Source organism: Electrophorus electricus, chromosome 5, assembly GCF_041902795.1.
Source record: "Electrophorus electricus isolate QZ-2024a chromosome 5, ASM4190279v1, whole genome shotgun sequence".
NCBI lineage: Eukaryota > Metazoa > Chordata > Actinopteri > Gymnotiformes > Gymnotidae > Electrophorus > Electrophorus electricus.
This window is the reverse complement of record NC_137501.1, coordinates 5812357-5833305: the sequence shown is the minus strand read 5'-3', so window position 1 is coordinate 5833305 and position 20949 is coordinate 5812357. Positions and strand designations below refer to the sequence as shown.

Here is a 20949-nt window from a genome sequence, read left to right as displayed (position 1 = left end):
TGAAATGTGACTAGACTCACAGGTTAAATTACTCTTCAACCATCTCCATCACAGAACTCATCTTAGGACACCACCCTCATCTGGGGTTATATTTGGGAGAGTGAGACTGAGGTACTGAAGGACAGACTTTACTTCATCCCGTTGGAAGTGTACAGCGACTGGACACATTGATAAATACTGTAAAGGTGTCTCCTCAGGTTTCATAGTCCTTCGTACAAAGTGGAGAGCAACACTCACCATGACATGGCACTAAAAAGTAGGAATGAAAAAATGTTTCGATTTTATCAACTGCATAGAAGAAATTTCGCAAACACAATGAATAAAAATAGAAAATCAGACCTCCTTTAGAATTAGAAAAGCTGCTTTAGACTTGAACTCAGAGATAATGCGACAGCAGTGGCCTGGTGTCTCATACCCTGGTCGTTTCAGAAGGATATTGGCAAAAGTGCCCTGAAATGGAACAATCCAGAGTTTGAGGGGTCCTAAACAGGAGCTGACAAACACTGCTGTAGTATCTTAAGTCCTAAATGTAAAAAAGGAGTGTTGTCTAACCAGGCAATTACCGCAGAGTCCTACCAATGGCATGATGTGTAAAACTTTACTGAGTGTGAGCAGAGCAGCAAACACTTTAAACAATTGTTCAGTAGACTATGGAAGCCAGACTAGCTGTCTTTACCTGCAAAACCTTACTACAGTCTAAAGATTAAAAATCAAGGCTTTATTTTGTGTATAAAAATATTTAATTCAAATAAAACACACTGTCAGTAATTAGCACTTATACATTTGTTTCCCCAATATCCTAAAAATGGAAAATGAAACGTTTATAGAAAGTGATGTAGGTTCAAGATTTGTACAGACAGCTGTACAAAGATTTGTACATTTTCAGTATATAATGATAAAAACAGGTCCTAAATACAATTTAATGAGTCAATAAACATCACACACACACACACACACACACACTCTCTCTCTCCCTCCCACACACACTCTCTCTCCCTCCCACACACTCTCTCTCCCTCCCACACACACTCTCTCTCCCTCCCACACACACTCTCTCTCCCTCCCACTCACTCTCTCTCTCTCTCCCTCCCTCACACACACACACACACACTCTCTCCCTCCCACTCACTCTCTCTCTCTCTCCCTCCCTCACACACACACTCTCACTAAATTATCATGCTCAGGATCCAGTCGATGGTCTCCAGCAGGAAGTTCATGTTATAGTGTGCAGCGATGTTCCGGAAGACGCCGACCTGCTCCAAGAAGCTCTGAGAAGAGAACAGACAAACACCCATCATTGCAGGCCCCCTACGGGTCACTGAAGCGCAAGCAGGGAGAGCACCAACCACAGCCTTGGCCCCTGGCAGAGCAAAGCCCATACTGGCCGGACCTGTCTGGTGTATGAGAGCTTGAAGTCTCCTGCGCAGCTGCAGTAGAGAGGCATGTTGGCTTCCTTCACCCCTTTGCATTTGCCGCACTCCTGCAATCAGCAAAAAGCAGGTCACTCTCCGATCACCACACCGCACACCTCATTCACATCACTCTCTGATCATCACACTGCAGACCACATTCCTCATTCTACGATCACCACAGTGCAGACAGCATTCACACCGCTGCATGTGAGCCAGTGACGGCGAACAGATCCTGCTCCGAGATACAGATTAAACTCAGTAACCAATCCACGAGCCCCACCTCACATACATGCACATACAAATATACATCCTAGAATCATGAATCTAACCCATGGTACCTGCACACAGCTGCACAGATCAGCTTTATTTTCCCCCCTCGCTCTGAAACTTCCCAATAAACCCTTAATGCCCCGTAACAAAATCCTCCCACTTCACTGCCGCTGCAGTGAGTACATGAAACACGATCCAGAGCAAGCCGGCACAGGCAGGGAAGCTGAGGAGCTGCACCTGCACCCTGACGCCCACGTAATCACATTTACTACAACACGATCCTGAGACGGCGCGCCCGTCTCCGCGGTAAAGGCGCACGTGACTGGTGCTCGCCGCTCACCAGGTCCTGCAGCGTGTAGGTCATGAGCTTCTTCTGCAGGGCTTCCACCAGGGTCACCTCGATGGCGTTGGTGTCGTACTGGGCCTGGCAGTTCGAGCAGAACCACTGGGGCAGGACTGAGCCATCCTGGTGGAGGGGAGGGGCAGGAAGAGGGTCAGCAGGACCAGCAACAACCGACCCAGCACACAGAGCTGGAACGGCAGTCAAATGCAAGCCATATCAAGCTTAATACAATGCAATACAAAAGTTCCTCGCAGCCTGCATTTGATCCCCTTTGACATGTGTGCTGACCTGGGCTACGGAAGGGTCCTTGCAGAGGTCAAGGTCGCGACAGAAGTTGCAGTGGTGGCAGATGACCTCTGGCAGGATGTAAGAGTTGCACGGGTCACAGAACTGGGCCTCCTCCGAGAACTCACCGATGTCCACGAGACGCAGGAGATCGCGTTTTAGCTTATTCACCTGGTTCGTGATGTTAGCGTCCAGCGAGAGGACCTGGCAAGCCAGAGACATGCCAGTCTCACTAAACACCACCTTCTACATTTAACCACGTTTTTGTACACGTGCCCTCAAACAAATACTGATGATGGCACGGCTTTGCAGCGCAGCATGGTCCAAACAGTGCTTGGGGTGTCCCAACCTGGCCGTGATTTTGTTCCTTCACAGTTCCATCACCCCTGAAGCAAGCAATGAAGACCACCACTAAACACCTGCTACAACTGCAACAGAGCAAACCTGTGGACAGGCTGCAGTCACCAAAGCTCTGTATGGAAAACAGTGCTCTAACAGATAAATGGTGCCCACTTGAACATTTGTGGTTAAACTGACTGTGTTCAAATCACAGCTCTTTCCCATTGCCAGTTGTGGGGACGGAGGCCCGCGTTCTCACCTGACACACATATTTGATGAACTCCAGGGCAGGGTTGTTGAGGGGCAGGTGTGACCCGGGCAGAACAGGGAACATCTCGGAGGGCAGGGTCACGCCACGGCTTCCGGACACCTTCTTCTGGATCTTCTGCGTGATGGTGAAGACATTCTGGGTGAGTTCGCTGCATACGTATTCCTGAGAGAATGTGATCAGGCCTGCGGGAACACAGGGATACGGAGAGACAAGGTAAACAGCTCTGTGTACGAGGGTTACAGCGGCACGGATGTCTAGCACCTCACTCAACTGAATACATTAATCGAAATGACTGTATACTACAACAGACAACTGTAAAGACAACACAAACACCGAAAAGTGAATTAGTTGTTTTCTTAATTTAAAGTGTTTGTTCATGGTGTGTCAACAGTTATGCACTCAGAAACAGTAGTGTAATCAGAACATGTGACTTACCAGGCAGTGCACTGACATCCCCAGCAGGCTGTTGGGTTCCTTGGCTCCCACCCCGCCTTTTTATAGGCGTGGCTCCAGGAGCATTCCGCCTAAGCTCCTCCCTCATGCTGTGATACACAGCAGCTATGTAAGCTGCAGTGGGGCACGACAAAGGGGGAACAGCATGGTGAGGAAAAGTAAATGAAACGTTCCCGGCACTTAACCACGTCAGGAAAAATGTTTACAAATAATAGCAAATAATTTGGAACGCACGCAGGTGTTTGTGAAAGAGATTTGGGGGGGGGGGGGGAGAGACGCTAAATACAAAATCAGGGAATAGAAAAAGCTAAATTCACCTGAGATGATCATGAGGAAGTACTTCTGACAAGAAGCGGCTTGAGGTAGGTATTGCATGATGTTCCAGTTGCTCTCAATCAGGTCCTCCACGTCATCTTCATCTCCACCTTGCTCATCACCTTCCTGTTCATCATCTTCATCTTCATCATTCTCGCTGTCCTCATCCGCTCCTTCCTTCTTTTCTTTCCTCTCCTTTTCCATGCCGTTCGCCCCCCCCCCCCCGTTGTTTCATGTTTAGAGACGGAAGGAAGAATCGATAGGCTTAAGTGAATAAAAAAACAAACAAACAAAAAAAAAAAACTCCCTCAAATTACAGCTGCGCTTTTAACACCACAAATCACTGTTACATTTCAAATCCAATGACCAGTCGAAATGTTCACTGTCCTATTACTGACGACCTTGACCCCCCCCCCCCCCCCCGTGGAAAGTGCAGCCCAAACCCCTCGTAACCCACCTCTCCGTACAGGACGCTGGGGGGCACCTTCCCCTTCACGCCTCCGTAGTTGGAAGGATCCATCCACAGCAGGAACTCCCAGCATCGGGAGAAGGTGATGGACAGAGAGTGGAAGAGCTCACGCGCGTGGATACTGCAACCACGTGCAGAATCAAAGAGCAGTTAAATTCAGTGCTTTGCGATGGTACTTTTAGTTTATGAACAATAGCAGCCATACCGCGATTAAACGGCTAGATAGCGTGACTGTGAGGCACAGATCAGAACACACTGGTGTCACATGAATAAACAACAGTCTGCATTATTCTGACAGTAATGATCTACATTTGCTATATGAATACTGTGATCACTCAAATACACCAACATAACTCTGGCAACACTGAAACTGGGAAGCATGCTCACAGCACTAAAGTATGTATTAGCAGTATTGCAATGACAAACACTGTAATAAGGGTTAAAAAAAGCAATATATTATATTACAGCAATATATTATTGGATATTATACATTTTTATTAAACAAGCTCTCACTATCAAAGGCTAGTGAGATCACAAGCGCATGCAGGACCTGAGGCAGACAGGCCTGCGCTGTGTGCGTGCGCGCGTTCTGTTTCTGGGCTCAGACCTGTTAGTGATGTACTCCACGTATGCGATGGCATTGTCGATACGGCGCTTCTTGGTACTGAGGATGATTCTGTTGAAGTTCCCGTAGACCACGGAGGAGCCCAGACGCTTAAACTCAGCAACCAGTCTGTGTGTGTGTGTGTAAGAGAAAGAGAGAGAAAGAATCTTGCAGCTAAATTCTGATTAAGAGGCTGAGAAAACGTATAGCAACTAGCAAAATATTAATAATATGGCCCAAAAAGGAAGCGCTCCATCCTGAGCACCTCTGCTGTTCAGCGGAGATGAGTGCATGTGAAGGGGCGTGGCCGCGCGGTCACTCACTGCAGGAAGATCTTCTTCATCATGTTGAGCAGCGTGCGGTGCAGAGCAGGGTCGTACAGCAGTGAGCTAGGAGAGCGCAGCCAGCGGTAGAAGTGCATCACCTGGTTATCAGCATAGACGTTGTGGTACTGGGTGATCTCCCGCACCCAGCCCACCACCATGCTCTTCAGGATCCTGTGCCACACACACACACAGCATTATTAAACAGAGAAAGACACATCTTTGGTAATGCGTTTGGAGCACACACGCGCACGCACACGCGCACACGCACGCACACGCACACACCTGAATGTGCTGGAGCATAGGGCGGTTTCATCGTAGCTGGCTACTGCGTTTGACCCCGGAGTGCCTGACATCATTTCCTCCAGGGACGCGTGCTGGATGACGTCAAAGCTCACGCCCACACTGGCCCCGCCCTCCATGTCATTAACATGCTGAGACTGGAGGATGGTATTGACGGCCAAGCTCTGAATGTCCAACTCCACACACACTGAAAGAAAACCAGAAAACTGCTCCAATTCCACATCCGTTTGCCGGGCTCCTCACCAGCAGGGGGCGTTGCTGGAGCTGCCGGCCTGGGCTGCCGGCCGGTCACACGTACCTGTGGAGTAGCAGCCTTGTGTGTTGATCTCCACGGAGGCACGCTCCTCGCCCTCCGTGACCAGGCGGCTGTCGTCTGCCTCCTTGCCGCCCAGGTCTGGCCTGGCCGTCGGCGACAGCCACAGCAGGTGGTTGTGTCTGCGCAGGTGACGGGCCAGGAAGAGGTCCGAGCCGAAGATGGAGATGTCCTCGGGGAGGTTCCCCACGGGCAGGTGGTAATATCTGCACAGGCCGGCGGCAGAAGGGAGCTTAGAGGCCGTGGCGAAACGGACGGGAAAGGAAATGAGGGGAAAGGCAAAGGTCGTGTGTGCAGCGCGCGCTGTACCGGGCCATGTCGAAGGCCTGCGAGAGGCAGCTGTCCAGGTTCAGGTAGTGTTTTATCATGCGCCGCGCTCCATGCCTCTGCCAGTCCAGCACGTTGTAGCTGATCTCGTCGGTCACGTGGATGGGCACCACGGGGAATTCTTCCAGCACCGCCATGGCCGTGCTCAGTCGCCGCACGTCCCAATTGGACTGCACGGCGATGAGGGTGGGGCCACGCCTCTCCTCCTACATGTATGCAAACATGCATAGACACACACAAAATCAGAACACCAGGTACTACTGGCCATTATCTGACACATCGTGTGCTATGAGATCTATAGAACATGTGTGTGCCAAGTCGTTACGAGGTAGGGGTGTGTATAAGATTACCTTATAGCTGAGCATGATGCGCTGCACAGCACGGTAGACGGCCTTAATGTCCATCTCAGCTCGCACCTCAAACAGGTGCTTCTCTGGGGGCAGCAGGTCCTCACTGGTCTTCTCCAGCAGAGCCGTGCGCTCCGCTCCGTACAGCGCACTCAGGCTCGGCATCTGGTTACTTCGAACCTGCAGGGGGCGGAGGAGGGTTAACGAGGAGATAAGGAGCGAAGTATGTGGAGGTCCAACAGCTGTGTACCTGAGAGATCCATGATGAACCAAGTACAGATTACCCATAAACATGAGGCAGATCAAATGAGCATGCATAGTGGAAATATTTAGCATATCTCAAGTCAGTATTCAGGATCAAAAAGTTAAAAAAAGGTAAGTAAATAAAAATTATGGTTCTTTTAAGAGGAGAGATTGGGCGAACCGTGTCGAGCACAAAGACGCTGGCTTTCCGTTGTGAGGGGATGAAGAGGCCGAACAGAGCCTTGTGGCCTTGGCTGTGATGGTACAGGTAAATGTGTCTCACGCTGCCTGCAACACAAAGCATTCCATAAGCCATTCCCCACTGCCAGTGGGGAAACCAAGCAATGAAGAGCAAACACAGTTTCCAGTTTGCCTTGTGACCTCAAATGGGTGTGCGGCATGTAGGGTCACGCTCGTGCTTTGAGCGTGGGGTGTTGCGATGGGTGTTACCTGGCTCCAGATAGCTGAACTGGGCAAGGGACCTCATGTCCAGGTGCTCCAGGTCGAAGGTGTCAGCATCGCGGCCGGCCAGCTCCCGCACTGCCTGCTTGTTGACCATGCAAACACAGCCAAGCTGCACCAGTGCCCGGAACAGTAGGGGCACCTGCAGGATAAGGCCACATGTGCAAACGCAAACGCAAACACACACACACGCAAACGCAAACGCACACACACGCAAACGCAAACGCAAACGCACACACACACACACACACACACACACACACACACACACACACACACACACACACACACACACACACACACACACACACACACACACACGGAATTCCCACTGTGACGTTTCAAACAAACTAGGCAAGGCCATGAAAACTAAAATAACACCCTTTGCAAACTGGGGTTTGCTGAACTCAAGTCTGGCACCTGCTTTACAAACTTCATAAGGAGGGATCTAAAAAGTTCATTCTCAGAATTGCGCAGGGACAAGCGCGTGTGTACCCCAAAGAGAGGAAGGCTGAGGCACCCTTCCAGCACTGTGCGACTTAGACGAGCACATCACTCCCCTCATTTGTTCGCTTTCTTCACAAAACAAGAAACATCAAATGCTTCAAATTAAATTAACCCTCAAATTCAAATTAGGGAAGCAAATCTGCAATTTTACTAATGGGTACATTAGAGGTCTCTGTTAATTGATTACAAGCTTCTTATATAAACACTGAAAAAAATTAATTTCATATCAGGATACCATAATCTCTATAGCACTTAGGGCTTTCTAAATGACTTTCTATCTGATCTTGAATAAACACATCAATTATGCATGTAATGCAAACAGAAAGGCTGTAAGGCAGCGCGAGCGTCACTGATTGGTGGATAATGATCAAAGCCATTCTCTGGGGATCTGTGCACTGGCCGAGTGTCTCCACTGTAAACCTACAAATGTTATAAAAGTACGAAAGCTGCAATTTCTTATTTACCGGTTAACTGTCATGGCTACTGATATTTTTGTGAAACTCTTTCTCCAAATGTGATCGGCCAGAGAGAAAACCGTGTCCGTGCTCAGTCCTCCGCTTTTACCTGCGTCTCGTAGACGCCCTCAATGTCTGGGGCAGAGAGGTCTGCGTTGATCTCGTTGATATGCTCCTGATACATGTCCTCTGGCACACAGTACTGGTACAGGTAATACGCCATGTTGGAGCGCGGCAAAATCCGGTTTACCTGCGGACAACAACCCTTCTTCAAACCTCAATTCACTCTAGATTTCTTTTCCCAACCAAAAACCAACATTCATTCACCAGCGGTGCCTGGTGATTTTAAGAGTCGTCTGTAAAAGCAGTGAGCTGATTGGACCTGGGGACAGACCTTTTTGCATGTGGGCCCCTCTTCCTGCTTGGGTACTCTTTGATTGACATAGAACACTCGTTGGATGTTGAGCTTCATGCAGTGAAGGTCAGTTCCAATCACAGACCACAGCTTGTATAAGCCTGGGTGACCGGTCTCCGCAATCTAGGTGTCAGGGTTAGCCAACAAAAAGAACACAAGAAGGCATCTGATCACTTCATACACCTCACACAGGACTGGCCACTTCAGCAAATACTGAAGTCCCGATTGGCTTAGCTGCTCACCTGTACTATTTGCCAGGGCATATCTAAGATGCTCCGGGCTGTCTTCCGCAGGAAACCTCCCAGTCCTGTTACAGGCCCGTCCCTGATTACGCCGCCTCCGGTTGGCTGAGCCTCCCCGTCAATCAAGCGACGTCTCTTCCTGCGTTCCTTCCTCTGGCGGATTTGCAGCTCCCATTTCTTCTTATGGTAGCGTAGCCAGACCAAGCGTTCCTCCTGAACACACAAACACGTTGTTTCCAGTATTCATAAAAATATCAATATTGAGAACACTGTGAACAGTGTCTACAACACATTTTGTGTACTGGTGCAGTGGCTCATGTGTAGAAATGGCAGGTGTTAACTGGAATACCCTTTTTGAGCGGATAGCATTATATTGGCTGTAGTACCTGTGTTGTACCCATTGGTGGCGGTGGTCCCAGTATCTCTCTCCAGGACTGCGTGAGCTCCAGCTCCTGAGACTGTGTCTGGCTGGCTTCTCCCTGAGAGGCTCGCTTTCTCTTTGTGCTGATTAGAACAGCAGGCTGCAGGGGGCGCTGTGGAACGCCAAAATCCTCCATGTCAGGTGTTTCACCTGCCTCCTGCACCTGATGTGAAACCTGTTGGAGAGGAAGAGAGAGAGAGACTAATTGTGTGCAATTGGAGTTAGAGATATAGAGGCAAAATGGTCGAGCTGTGTGTGTGTGTATAATATTTTTTTATATATATAGAGAGAGAGAGGTTTGATGTGTACCTGTCTCTTTCCTTCACTGGTGAATAACTCGCTGATTTTTTTCTGTTTGTAGATGTCATTCTTTTCCAGAAGTTTCTTATGCAGCCAGTCTGGATGACGCACTCTGGGCACAGGGTTTTTCACCTGAGTGAGAAAATCAGAACAGCTATGAGTGTTATGAGTATTACACACGAGTGAGCGCATGCACACGCATGCAGTCTGTAAGTAATCCGTTCACATAAATAAATAAATAAATCCCACAGTCGGTCATAATCAAAATCTAGGCAAGGGAAGGTGCTTTACAAATACCCTAAAAATATAAATGACAAAGCAAAATAAATAAAATCAGATTCACAGACAAATGAGAACAAATGACAGTAATGTGCAGATTCACCTGCTGCAGAGCTGCTGGAATGGTGATGATCTTCTGTATAGCACTGCCCAGCCTCTCAATGTAGTAACCCCAATCCAGGATCTAACACAAACACACCAAGTCAATCATTTGTTAAATGAAGACGGATAATGGATAAGTGTGTTTATGACCTCCATGTACCGATCTGATGTCCAGGTCCTGGAGGCTGGGCATTTTTAGCCATTTGCGTAGGAAGTGTTTCTTAACGCCAGCTTCAGCCTGGAATATAGCTAGAGGAATGGCCCTGCAGAAAGAGAGAGAGAGGACAGCCACGTACACGAGACAAACCATCTCAGGTTAAAACGATTCAGAATAGGGCAGCACAAACTCAACAGCTAGGTGGCACTCACAACAAGGCAACACATGCTCTCATTACTCGTTACTGAAATATTGGCCTTAGCAATGCTGATCTCACCAAAGATTTTAATATGCAAACGAGTCCTTTAGCACATCGTATTATTAAATTGTGTGATGTGACTATTCTGATCAACCTTAGATGTTCCATGAGTGCTCTGTGGATCCTAGACCCAACCCCCCCAAGCAACCACACACATGCCTCCACACACCCTAAGCCCCACCTCTCCGTAACAGGCGAGCCCTCTGGCTTGCGGGAGATGACATAACGGCAGCTCAGGCCTGCATCCTTCACCATCTGGTCGCCGAGGAACTCGGCCAGGCGCTTGGCCGTGCTGATGGAAGTGGACTTCTGCTCGCCGTAGTCCTCTAGCTTCCGCGACATGGAGCGGTTCTCCGCGATCAGCTCGAACAGCTCTGCGTCGGGCATGTTGGCTGCCTGGGAGGAAGGTAGAGAGGGCACACGAACCAGGTTATGCCATTCCTCCAACACTCCACTTCCTCTTTAACGTTTAATTTGTACAGCTCCTTTTATAATATGTGTACTTTGCATTAAAACATTATGATGAAAATCAAGCAATAAATGTTTAAAACTTCAGAGGTGAAAACGAACATTATCAAATCACATGATACGAACCAAAGGGGTCCCCCAAAACACTATTATTATCCACTGATACTGCGAGCTGCATCAAAACCACATATCCCATGTTACCTTGCTGTAGAGCACATCCAGCCAATAGTCTGCGACTTTGGCGACAGAGGCGTAGACCTCCTCCAGGGTGGTGCCTTTGAGGAAGGCCTCGAAGACGGAGGACTGGAAGATCTTAATCAGCTGGAGCTCACCCCTCCTCTTCACCTCGAAACCCTTCAGCTCCGCCAGAGAGCCGTCCTCGTTAAACACGGCATACCTGGCAGTGCCAAGGAAACACACACACATACAAAGCGCCATTGCACAACACTAAATTTAATTTTGATTTATTGACAATGTTAATCAAAGTCCACTGCATTACTCAAGTCAATAGTTATGCTATTACATATAGTCATAGTATTACATCTAGTAATAGTATTAGTTGTAGGTATGCTATTACTTATTATAGCATTACTTATAGTTATGCTATTACTTATAGTTAAGCTATTTCTTATAGTATTATTTATAGTTATGCTATTATAGTTATAGTATTACATAGTTATGCTATTACTTATATTTTTGCTATTACATAGTTATAGCATTACTTCCAGGTATAGCATTACTTATAGTTATGCTGTTACACACACACACACACACACACACACACACACACACACACACACATATACGTGTGTGTGTGTGTGTATATATATATGTATGTATATATATGTATAGCATTACATAGATATAGCGTTACTTATAGATAAAGCATTACCTGCAGTTATGCTGTTACATAAAGTTATACTATTAGGTACAAAATGGCATCAGTGCCTTGATGCTTCTGATTCTCAGGTGGCAGCACCATTCTACGAGGGTGTGGGTGTGTGTGGTCTGGGGTCATGACCTCTGCCTACTCGCCTCTTTTTCAGCTTCTTGCCCTCTTCTTTGGAGGCGGGCAAGATCATAGCCAGGTATGGGCCGTCCACCTCGAAGAAGATGCTGTTCTCTGGCCGCATCTCATAGGTCAGCGAGGCCGGGTCCACCAGCTCTTGGTACTGATGGTTCGTGAATCCCTCCTGCACACGATAACATGGAAACCAAAAAGGAGTGAAAAAAAACAAACAAACAAAAAAAACACACACTTAACATGTCGGTACCTGCAGTTATTTTAGCTGTGTTCCATAACCTTCAGTGGGCAGGGCAGGAGTGAACTTGCCTTCACCATTATGTTCAGCATGGCACCAGGATAACTTATAGTCACTTTGGGTTTCTTCTCATTGGAGGATTTGATGACAAAGTTCTCTGGGAAAGTGTTGGGCAGCACACACCAGATCCCATCAGTGTCCAGCTCCAAGGGCCTCCTGCATCACCAAACCAACAGGTAAACTATCAGCAGATGGCACTCACGCCTACTGGGAACACCGCCGATTTGGCCTACACTCCCTAACTTTACAATGACTATCAAGCTTGTGGAGTTAACAGCACGCCAGCGCATCACTTGTTAAATTTCCCATCTTGGGGGGCAGCAAAGTGAACTGGACTGAGAGATGGAGATCCCCACCCAATTTGCTCAATCAGCTCCCTGGCCTGGGTGATGATGTTGGCTCCTGTGTGACACACAATACCGGCCATCTCCATGGAGTACCATCGCGCCCTACAGGGTGGAACAGCGCATCAGCGTAAAAGAAAAATCTGCATCAAAACATATTATGACTCAAAGGAAAACGACAAAATATCACAAACAACAAAACTTGTATAAACATTTACTGCCATGAACAGAAAGTTCGAGGAAGGAAAAAAAAAAAAAAAAAAAAGAGCTCATCTTTCATGAGACCACAGTCAAATATTTGAGCCAGTGTTTAATAGACTCCGTACTGGGACCAGTTAGGGATATTCTTGCTCTGTTTCCGGAGTCTGGCACTACTGTAAAAAGGCTAAGAGAAAAGCAGCGATTCTGTGTAAGGTGCGTGACCGTGGTGTCTCATTCGCGCACCCTTTCCTCATGACGTAGCCATAGAAGGAGTTCAAGATGCACTTGTGTGCCAACTGCAGAGAGTCGTAGAGGATCTCCATGTTCTTACAGCGCTTCACCTCGGCCGCGTCGCCGCTCTCCAGAGCCGCGGACAGCTTCTTCTTCCACACCTAGTGAGACGGCCAGAGTGAACGACAGTGACAGACAGACAGACAAGAACTAACCATTAGGTGTATAAGCCAACACAAGAACATCTCTGCCGGCTGAGCAAGTACATCTATAGAACGTTTGTCAAGTCTGGAATATTCGCACTCCAAACAGCACCTTGTGCAGTCCTTTAAACTCATAACGTCGATCTCGGAATGCTCGGACCGTGTCCACGTAGAAGGAGTTCTCTCTCTGACAGATTGTGGTGACTCTCTCCTCAAGCCTGGTCAGATGGACCTTCTTGTAGGCCTTCCTGCAGTAGTCTGAGGAAAGAATGCAAGCCAACTCCAGTCTTGCCTTTGCTGAGAGTCTAGTCTCCAAGACACACTCGCATATGGTGGTGCACTTTCACAAGCAAAACGCCGCTGTAAACTAGAGACAGGTCTTACCACATGGAAGCTGAGACATCTCTCTCTAATGCTCAGGCTTCCCTAATCGCAGTCACAGGGACTGGTGAGTGTGTGTGAGCGACGCCCACCTGCCAGACGCTTCTTCTCGTGGCGAGCCTGCTCTTCCCTGTTGAGCTCGTGGAAGGCACGCGGCCTGCCGTTAGGAAACAGAGGGGGAAACTTCTCCGACTCCAACTGCTGCTGGATGCGGTGGAACTCGCTACGGCTGGCAGGCACTGTCGGGGACAACCAAAGAGGTCACACCTCTCGTATGGATAAGAACTGGATTGCTACACCATCCATACAGCGTATAACCAAAACCCTAATTCAAGCTTTAGACTTGAGACTTGACCAAGACATGGTCTGATCTTCAGTATACACAATATGACGATACTATTCCCAAACTCGGCGGTGTAAAAAGTGTGTGGAGCAGACAGACCCCCCCCCCCCCCAGGTAACAGCCCTCAGTAACAACACTCACTGATCTCCCCCCTCCAGTGCCATGCCATCCTCCGCTGACACCTGGCTCCAGGCTTGTTGAAATCACATGCAGCACAGACCGCCTCATCCACCATGGCTGACGGCTGGACGCCGCAAGGCGGGGGCAGAAAGGAAGGCAAATGTCCAGTCAGTCGTGGCGATTTGAACACCCCACGTGCTGTGCTCTGATACACCTGACACTGCTGCTGTCGGGGTCGTTTATTAGCGCGGTCACTGAATCAGTCGGAGCATGGAACTAAAGCTAAGACACGCAGAGCATGATATCCCCCAGAGAGGCCACTGAACACCGATCTGATGAAGACTACTGATCCTGCATACGCTGGCTTAAGTGACCGACCCGTAATCTGCTGGTGAGGATGATGTTGCATATAGTCTAATGACTGCGCTGCAGGAGGAGGGTTGATGCCCCCTGCTGGTAAGGAACTGACCTGTAGTCTGTTGGTGAGGATGATGTTGGGATACATGGCCCCGACGTCCAGATGGTAAATAAGAGGACACTCGATTCTGTTGGGCACTTCCTTCAGAGAGATCAACTTCCTCTTAATCTCATCACAGACCTGAGGGTGGGAAAAGGACATGGTCTGATTACAACTGGAAATGAGAGTTGATCAGGAATTATACGATCATCATTTTTTAACACAAGTGATCCGGCTGGCATATAATAACAATAAAAAAACAAAAACATGCAACCCCCCCCCCCCCCTGATATTTTTAAAGTCAGACTGACCTCACTGAAGTTTGTGATCTGCTCCAGTGGAATCTTCTCCTCTTCCTCAATTGCGTGACGAAGGGTCCTCTCCACCCTCTGAAGCAGGACGTCAAATGCTGCAGGGTTCTTTCAACACAAACACAAACTAAAATGAAATTAAACTGACATTAAAATTAAAATGTATAACCCAAACTGAATATACAAAATGAACCTAAACTTCAGGAGATGGGTTTGGGTACTGTATTTAACAGATCAGTTCCTTGGATCCAACACATCTACAAACCACAGCAAAAATAAAACCTTTTTTTTTTTTTTGGATTAAACTCACGCTGGGAACACAAAATGACAATATGTTCAGGATGACTGGCGCATACCATTTTAAAACGACAGGGGATGTCACTCCGAAAGACTCCGGACTCTAGAGCCTCAACATGGCCCCCCACATAAGTCTCGGAGTCCAGAACATGGCCGTCCTCTGTGAGCTTATTGAACACCTGCTCCTGCTTGTTGGGGAAAATTATGTTGGCATGAAACGCCTGCACCATCAACAACGCCTCACACAGCGTTCCTGAGCCTTTTCGCAACACCTGAGAAAACACACACACACACACACACACACACACACACACACACACACACACACACACACACACACACACAAAAAGGAACAAAGCATTAGCCTACAATATAGGGACACAAATGCAAAACAATGATTTTGAGGCTCTATTGGGTATAAATAAAATACATTTTTATAATAAGATTATTTAGTAAAAAAAAAAACAAAAAAAAAAAACTTCAAAAATTTTAACATAAGTACAAGTCTAAATAGCACTTGTTTTCTGCAGTACTTTTCCAGAGGCAGAGCACAGGAAGGGGAGGTTTCTGAACCAGATATCCTCATCTCGTGGAAAACACTGGAACACGCACCTCGTCAGGCTCCAGGGGGATTATGGTGCACAGGGCAAAGATAAACGGATGGACGTATTTCATATAGAGGTAGTAGGTGGCCACGGCATCTGACACAGAGTAAGTAGCTAAGGTCTGGAAATGATGCAATGGAAGAATAATTAGATTTGGTGTTAAACAAAACCGCGGAAATGAAAGAAGAGCGAGTGAACTAAAACATCAGTGAGAACAATTCAAAATCTATTAAGATAATTGATTCCATTTGTGTAGAGGTGGTTGACTATTTCATAACAGAGTCCATTTATATTAAAAATCTTACTATAGATCAATAAATATAAGACCAAGTAACTGTGAATGTGTGACTACAGAGAGCGTTCTACCTGGGGTTCTTCTGTAGCCATGCGGCACATCTCCTCTGGGTCCAGCTCCACAGGGTCATAACCCAGCTTAGCTTTGGCTGCTGCCTTCAGGTTATGGCTACCTACTGGTAGGTAACTGTCTCTCTTTACCCACCTAAGACAGGGTGTGTGTGTGTGGAGAGAGAGAGAGAGAGAGAGAGAGAGAGAGAGAGAGAGAGAGAGAGAGAGAGAGAGATATATGGATATTCACCTACCACTATATATGTATGTACATGTGTATATATATATATATATATATATATATATATATATATATACACACATGTACATACATATATATATATATATATATATATATATATATATACACATATACATACATATATATATACACATATACATACATATACATGTATATATATATATATATATATATACATATACATACATATATATACACATATACATACATATACATGTATATATATATATATATATATATATACATATACATACATATATATACACATATACATACATATATATACACATATACATACATGTATATATATATATATACACATACATATATATATATATATATACACATATACATACATATACATATATATATATATATATATATATACATGTATATGTATGTATATGTGTATATATATATATATATATATGTATGTATATGTATATATATATATATACATGTATGTATATGTGTATATATATATATACATGTATATGTATGTATATGTATATATATATATATATATATGTATGTATATGTATATATATATATATATATATATATATATACACACATGTACATATATATATATATATATATATATATATATATACATACACACACACACATACATACACATGTATATATATATATATATATATATATATATATATATATATATATATATATATATATATATATATATATGTATATATGTATATATGTATATATATATATATATATATATATATATATATATATATATATATATATATATATATATATATATATATATAAATTTAAAGCAGCGGTGTTCTGTTTAACTCAGTTCTCCCCCAGTGGGCTCTGCCCTGTCCCCATCCTGCTGGCCATACCTGAGGCAGTCCATGTGAATGGCCTGGCTGGATTTGTACTCGCCCTGGCTGTCCTTCTGGAAGCCGATCTCCTGGTGCATGCTCAGTCCGTGCTGGGCCGCACGAGCCTCCACAAACGGCCTGATGGGAAGAAAAACAGGGACAGGCAGCAGCGATCAGAAACGGCGATCAAGACAAGGCTGATTACAGGTTTACTTTCCACAAATCCCATATCAATTATGTGACAAAGTGTGCTTGCGAAACATAGCGGATGAAGTTTTTCAAGGAACAAACAAGAGGGCAGAGGTCTCTAGAATGCCAAGGCGACAGGAGGTCACTTCCATATGTTCGGGCTCACCAGTCGAAGAAGTCACCGTTGTAAGTCACAAAGATGTTGGGTTTGGTCTCATGGACGTGCTCAAACCATCTCTGAATAAGAGCAGCCTGTGAAGTAGACACAAGTCATGCTGTTAGTGAAGTTCTCCTCAGGCATAAAGAGCAGTGTGGCAGCAGAAGTCTCCATGTTCTGGAGAGCAGCTGGCGAGAGCTCCCCCTCACTTGCCTCGTCTGGCTCATTGAATACAGTGAAGGGACCCTCGTACTCCGGCTTAGGGGTGAACTCGAAATCCTCAATGTCATCAGAGACGATCTCCCTGTTTGTGATCAGGAAACCCTACCAGGACATAAAGTGACAAATCCCAAATGGCCATAAGCACTCTCTCAAAGCCTAGTTACACAAAGTGATAAGGGCTGATAGAATACTGAACCATGTAATTAGTTTAGTCTATATTAACATGTCGAGTCAAACCTGGCCATCAATCATGTAGGAGATCATCATAATCTGGTCCGTTTCTGCATCAGGAAATTTCAGGGGCAGCTTAGTGGTCTCAATATCAAACGCCAACACTACAGGATCCTGTGAATGACGGAGACCAAGGAGGGCTACAGAGTGAGCACACAAAAGCACACGTGCTTGGAATCATGCTAAAATAGCTACACTTCTGTCATACTGATACTCACGGGTCTTTCCACCAGGTCATCCCTGCGCACAATCTCTGGAGGATAAACACTGCCTCTGTACCTCACATTATACCAGTGAGCCTGGAACCAAACAAGGATGGTTAGAGAGACGCTGCCTAGCAGCAGTTCTAAAAGATACAGACCAATAAAGGCCTTTACACGTCCATTTTAAGTGACTAACATGAACTACAGATTCAGGTAGAGGATTAGGCTGAAAAACTGGAGTACTGCTTTTAAAATGACAGACTTGGAGTTACGTTTAGTTATCTGATTCTAAAATAAAATCAATGTCTTGTTCGTTAGTAAAACATTGCAGCACAGTGGAGATAGCTCTAGCATTAACAGAGCTCACAGGAATGTGATCACACGACTATCAAACAAAATGCTCCCTCTCTCCAATTGTTCCATCAGCGCTTTGTGAATGGAGTTAGGTCTGAGATGTGTGCCTTTACCACATGAATCTTGAGGTCGATGGACAGCCTGACATGGTAAGGAACATCATACTCTCTCATGTCCACAATGTTATCCAGCTGGTCGGCCATTCTCTTAGACGAGCCATCCTCCTCGGGTGACATCACGCTTCCCCCTACCAGCGCACTGCACCCCACGTACATGCAGGAGCGCACGCATGCACCCAAGCATGCGCACGCACACACACACACACACACACACACACACACATTTTATATGTTAAAGGCTGTGTGATCAATGCACACAATTTTAGAATTTTTATAAACTTCATTTAGAATTTCATCAAATTTTATGCTGCATGACAATCGCCAGCATGCAAGAGAAGGCTTCCATCTTTACTTTAACGATCTTATTAACGATACGCCATGACGAGCGTATTACACTAGTACAAAGCCACACTAGACAACCGTCCGCTAAAGCAGACACCTGGAGAGCATGTTCGTGTAGATGTCATTGGACTTCTCCCTCTCCCTGTGCTTTTTCACAGCTGGCCAGATCTCTCGCTTTACTTTCACCAGGTCGTCCACAGTGTTAAAGCACAGCTTGATGCATGTCCTCTTCAATCCCACCAGGTGGTTAGGCTTGGAAACACAAAACCAGGACACAACACAATCCATAGATATACAGTACAAAAACACATGGCAGTAAATACGTTTAGATTCAAAGATTATAAACAACTGAACAGCTACTACTAAACCAAGGGTCTCAAATAATGGTGTTAAAGAAGGATAGAATAATGTCTGAATGAATAAAAAACTGAGTACATCTTACCAGATCTAGGTCTTCCTTGGAGATCGCCTCTAGCTTGGCTATCTTCCCTTGGAACTTCTTTGACAAGAAGGAGATCACTTCTCTGTCACAGTTCTACACAAAAATGGATGAGGATGACACCCAAAATGTCACATTGCCATAAATCCCACTCAGAATATTTACTTTTGACTCACATGTACTGTATACTGCACTGAATGCATTTAGCGTTCTCACCATTCTAGTGGCTATGTAGAAGTACGGCTTATAGGGCAGTGCAACCTATTAAAACAAGCAGTGTTGCATGTTATAGGTTGTAATGGAGGGGTTAAAAAATACACAAACACATTAAATGTTCATTCGTAATGACGATCATCACCTTAAACCTGGTGCCATCCTCTTGGATGAAGTAGTAATCCACAGCACTAATCATCCTCTTGTCATCATCCAGAATCTCTGTCTAAACGGAGTGAGGCATTGAAGGTTAGAAACGTAGACGTCCCAGCACCTTATTACAAGTACTTTAGCATCCACGTGACAAAAAAGAGACGCAAATGATCATGTTCCTTGGGTGAATCACTCCGTATTACAAATACAAAACTTACCGAAATCCAAGTTAAATGAAAAAAAGAAAGGAACAATAACCGTGGTTGTCTTGAATCGCCAACGCTCAGTCTTACCGGATGCATGTTGATCAGCCACCCAGTTTTTTCGCCAGGCTCCTTCATCCTCTCGAAGCCGAAGCGTGTGTCCATCTCATCGGTAAACTGACTGCGTTCAAGCCGCTTGACAGCGGACAAGGCAGAAACGTCATCCCTACGTGCGAGACCAACATTACATTATTGCACGAAGAAAACGGTACCGTCAGGCTGTTAGTAACTGCCCAGAAGACAGCTAAAATAGCTAATATAATTACACACTATGTTTCTAATCCGACTATTACAGGTAGCTAAAATTCTAACTGCTAGGTTACGTTAGCTAGGTAGCACAGGTCACATCTTACTGCGGGTTGTCCTGATCTCCTCCGCTACGGTCCGCTTTATATCGCCCGCTGTTCTGTAAAACCATCGTGGACAAGAACACTGACAAGAAAGGCCGAAGAAAGTCAGCAGAAGTTGTTAACCTCTCTTAACTAGCTCGATAGAAGTGTGTTTGGTAAGAGAGTTTACCAGCTAGCTACCACTGCTAACCTAACGCTAGCTAGCCAGCCGCTGCAATATATCGAAAAGCGTTTACATTTAACGGCCCGTTTTCCCAGTCACTTTTACCAAAGTTGTGCCGTCTAACCAAGTTGAGGGTTCTGCTTAGCATGGAGGTTCAGAAAAGCTGTTATTATTAACTGGGCCAATATATCGAAGTTAGCTAATTAGCTAGCTCCATTACAGCAAAAGTCGTGTTTATATTCCTGTCAATACACCGACTCAGAATTTGGCGCGTTTTCGCTGCCGCGAGTCCAGGTTATCTTGCGCCTGCATTACCCCGCCCCTTGTTGGCTGTGGACCAATCAGAGTTCAGTGCGTATAGGCCGTTTTTTTTTAGGCACTTTAATTCTTCACATACGAGCCATTAAGAATAAATACTACAGACGATTTGTTTCAGTGGCAAAAGTGGCAAATTTTCGAGCAAGCAAAAACAGGAGTTTTTAATAAGCAAAAATGTATTACACGCGTGCCTGCGCGCACACACACGCAGGCACACACACACACGTCACTGAGAAGCTGTGCACCAATCACAAACGCTGAAATCACGCA

At 45.8% G+C, this 20949-nt stretch overlaps 1 protein-coding gene across 1 annotated transcript; it reads right to left on the bottom strand.

Annotated features, from left to right (window-relative positions):
• Nucleotides 1-739: 739 nt before the first annotated feature.
• Nucleotides 740-20632, bottom strand: pole (polymerase (DNA directed), epsilon). The gene is made up of 49 exons (XM_035529556.2): nt 20202-20632; nt 19879-20014; nt 19578-19658; nt 19436-19480; nt 19223-19315; nt 18878-19032; nt 18433-18577; nt 17981-18061; nt 17769-17876; nt 17523-17633; nt 17319-17404; nt 16982-17101; nt 15866-15998; nt 15507-15620; nt 14954-15166; nt 14598-14705; nt 14299-14427; nt 13851-13953; nt 13459-13605; nt 13098-13243; nt 12795-12943; nt 12363-12455; nt 12018-12162; nt 11720-11877; nt 10886-11081; nt 10398-10612; nt 9961-10063; nt 9802-9882; nt 9429-9551; nt 9085-9294; nt 8699-8911; nt 8436-8579; nt 8151-8291; nt 7068-7221; nt 6799-6905; nt 6378-6554; nt 6010-6233; nt 5686-5906; nt 5370-5574; nt 5085-5258; nt 4765-4890; nt 4146-4278; nt 3691-3883; nt 3356-3487; nt 2909-3102; nt 2314-2514; nt 2023-2148; nt 1391-1480; nt 740-1268 (listed from the first exon to the last, which is right to left on the bottom strand). The coding sequence occupies exons 1-49, from the start codon at nt 20264-20266 to the stop codon at nt 1167-1169; spliced, it is 6849 nt and encodes a 2282-aa protein (XP_035385449.2). The 5' UTR covers nt 20267-20632; the 3' UTR covers nt 740-1166.
• Nucleotides 20633-20949: the final 317 nt, after the last annotated feature.

Bases quoted from the DNA above. Each gene is read 5' to 3' on its own strand.
- pole (XM_035529556.2), bottom strand. From the start codon at position 20,266: ATGGTTTTACAGAACAGCGGGCGATATAAAGCGGACCGTAGCGGAGGA. The intron at 4,891-5,084 runs GTGAGTGACCGC...ACACACACACAG, and splicing joins ATGAAGAAGATCTTCCTGCA to ACTGGTTGCTGAGTTTAAGC. The intron at 3,103-3,355 runs GTAAGTCACATG...GTGTTCCCGCAG, and splicing joins GGATGTCAGTGCACTGCCTG to GCCTGATCACATTCTCTCAG.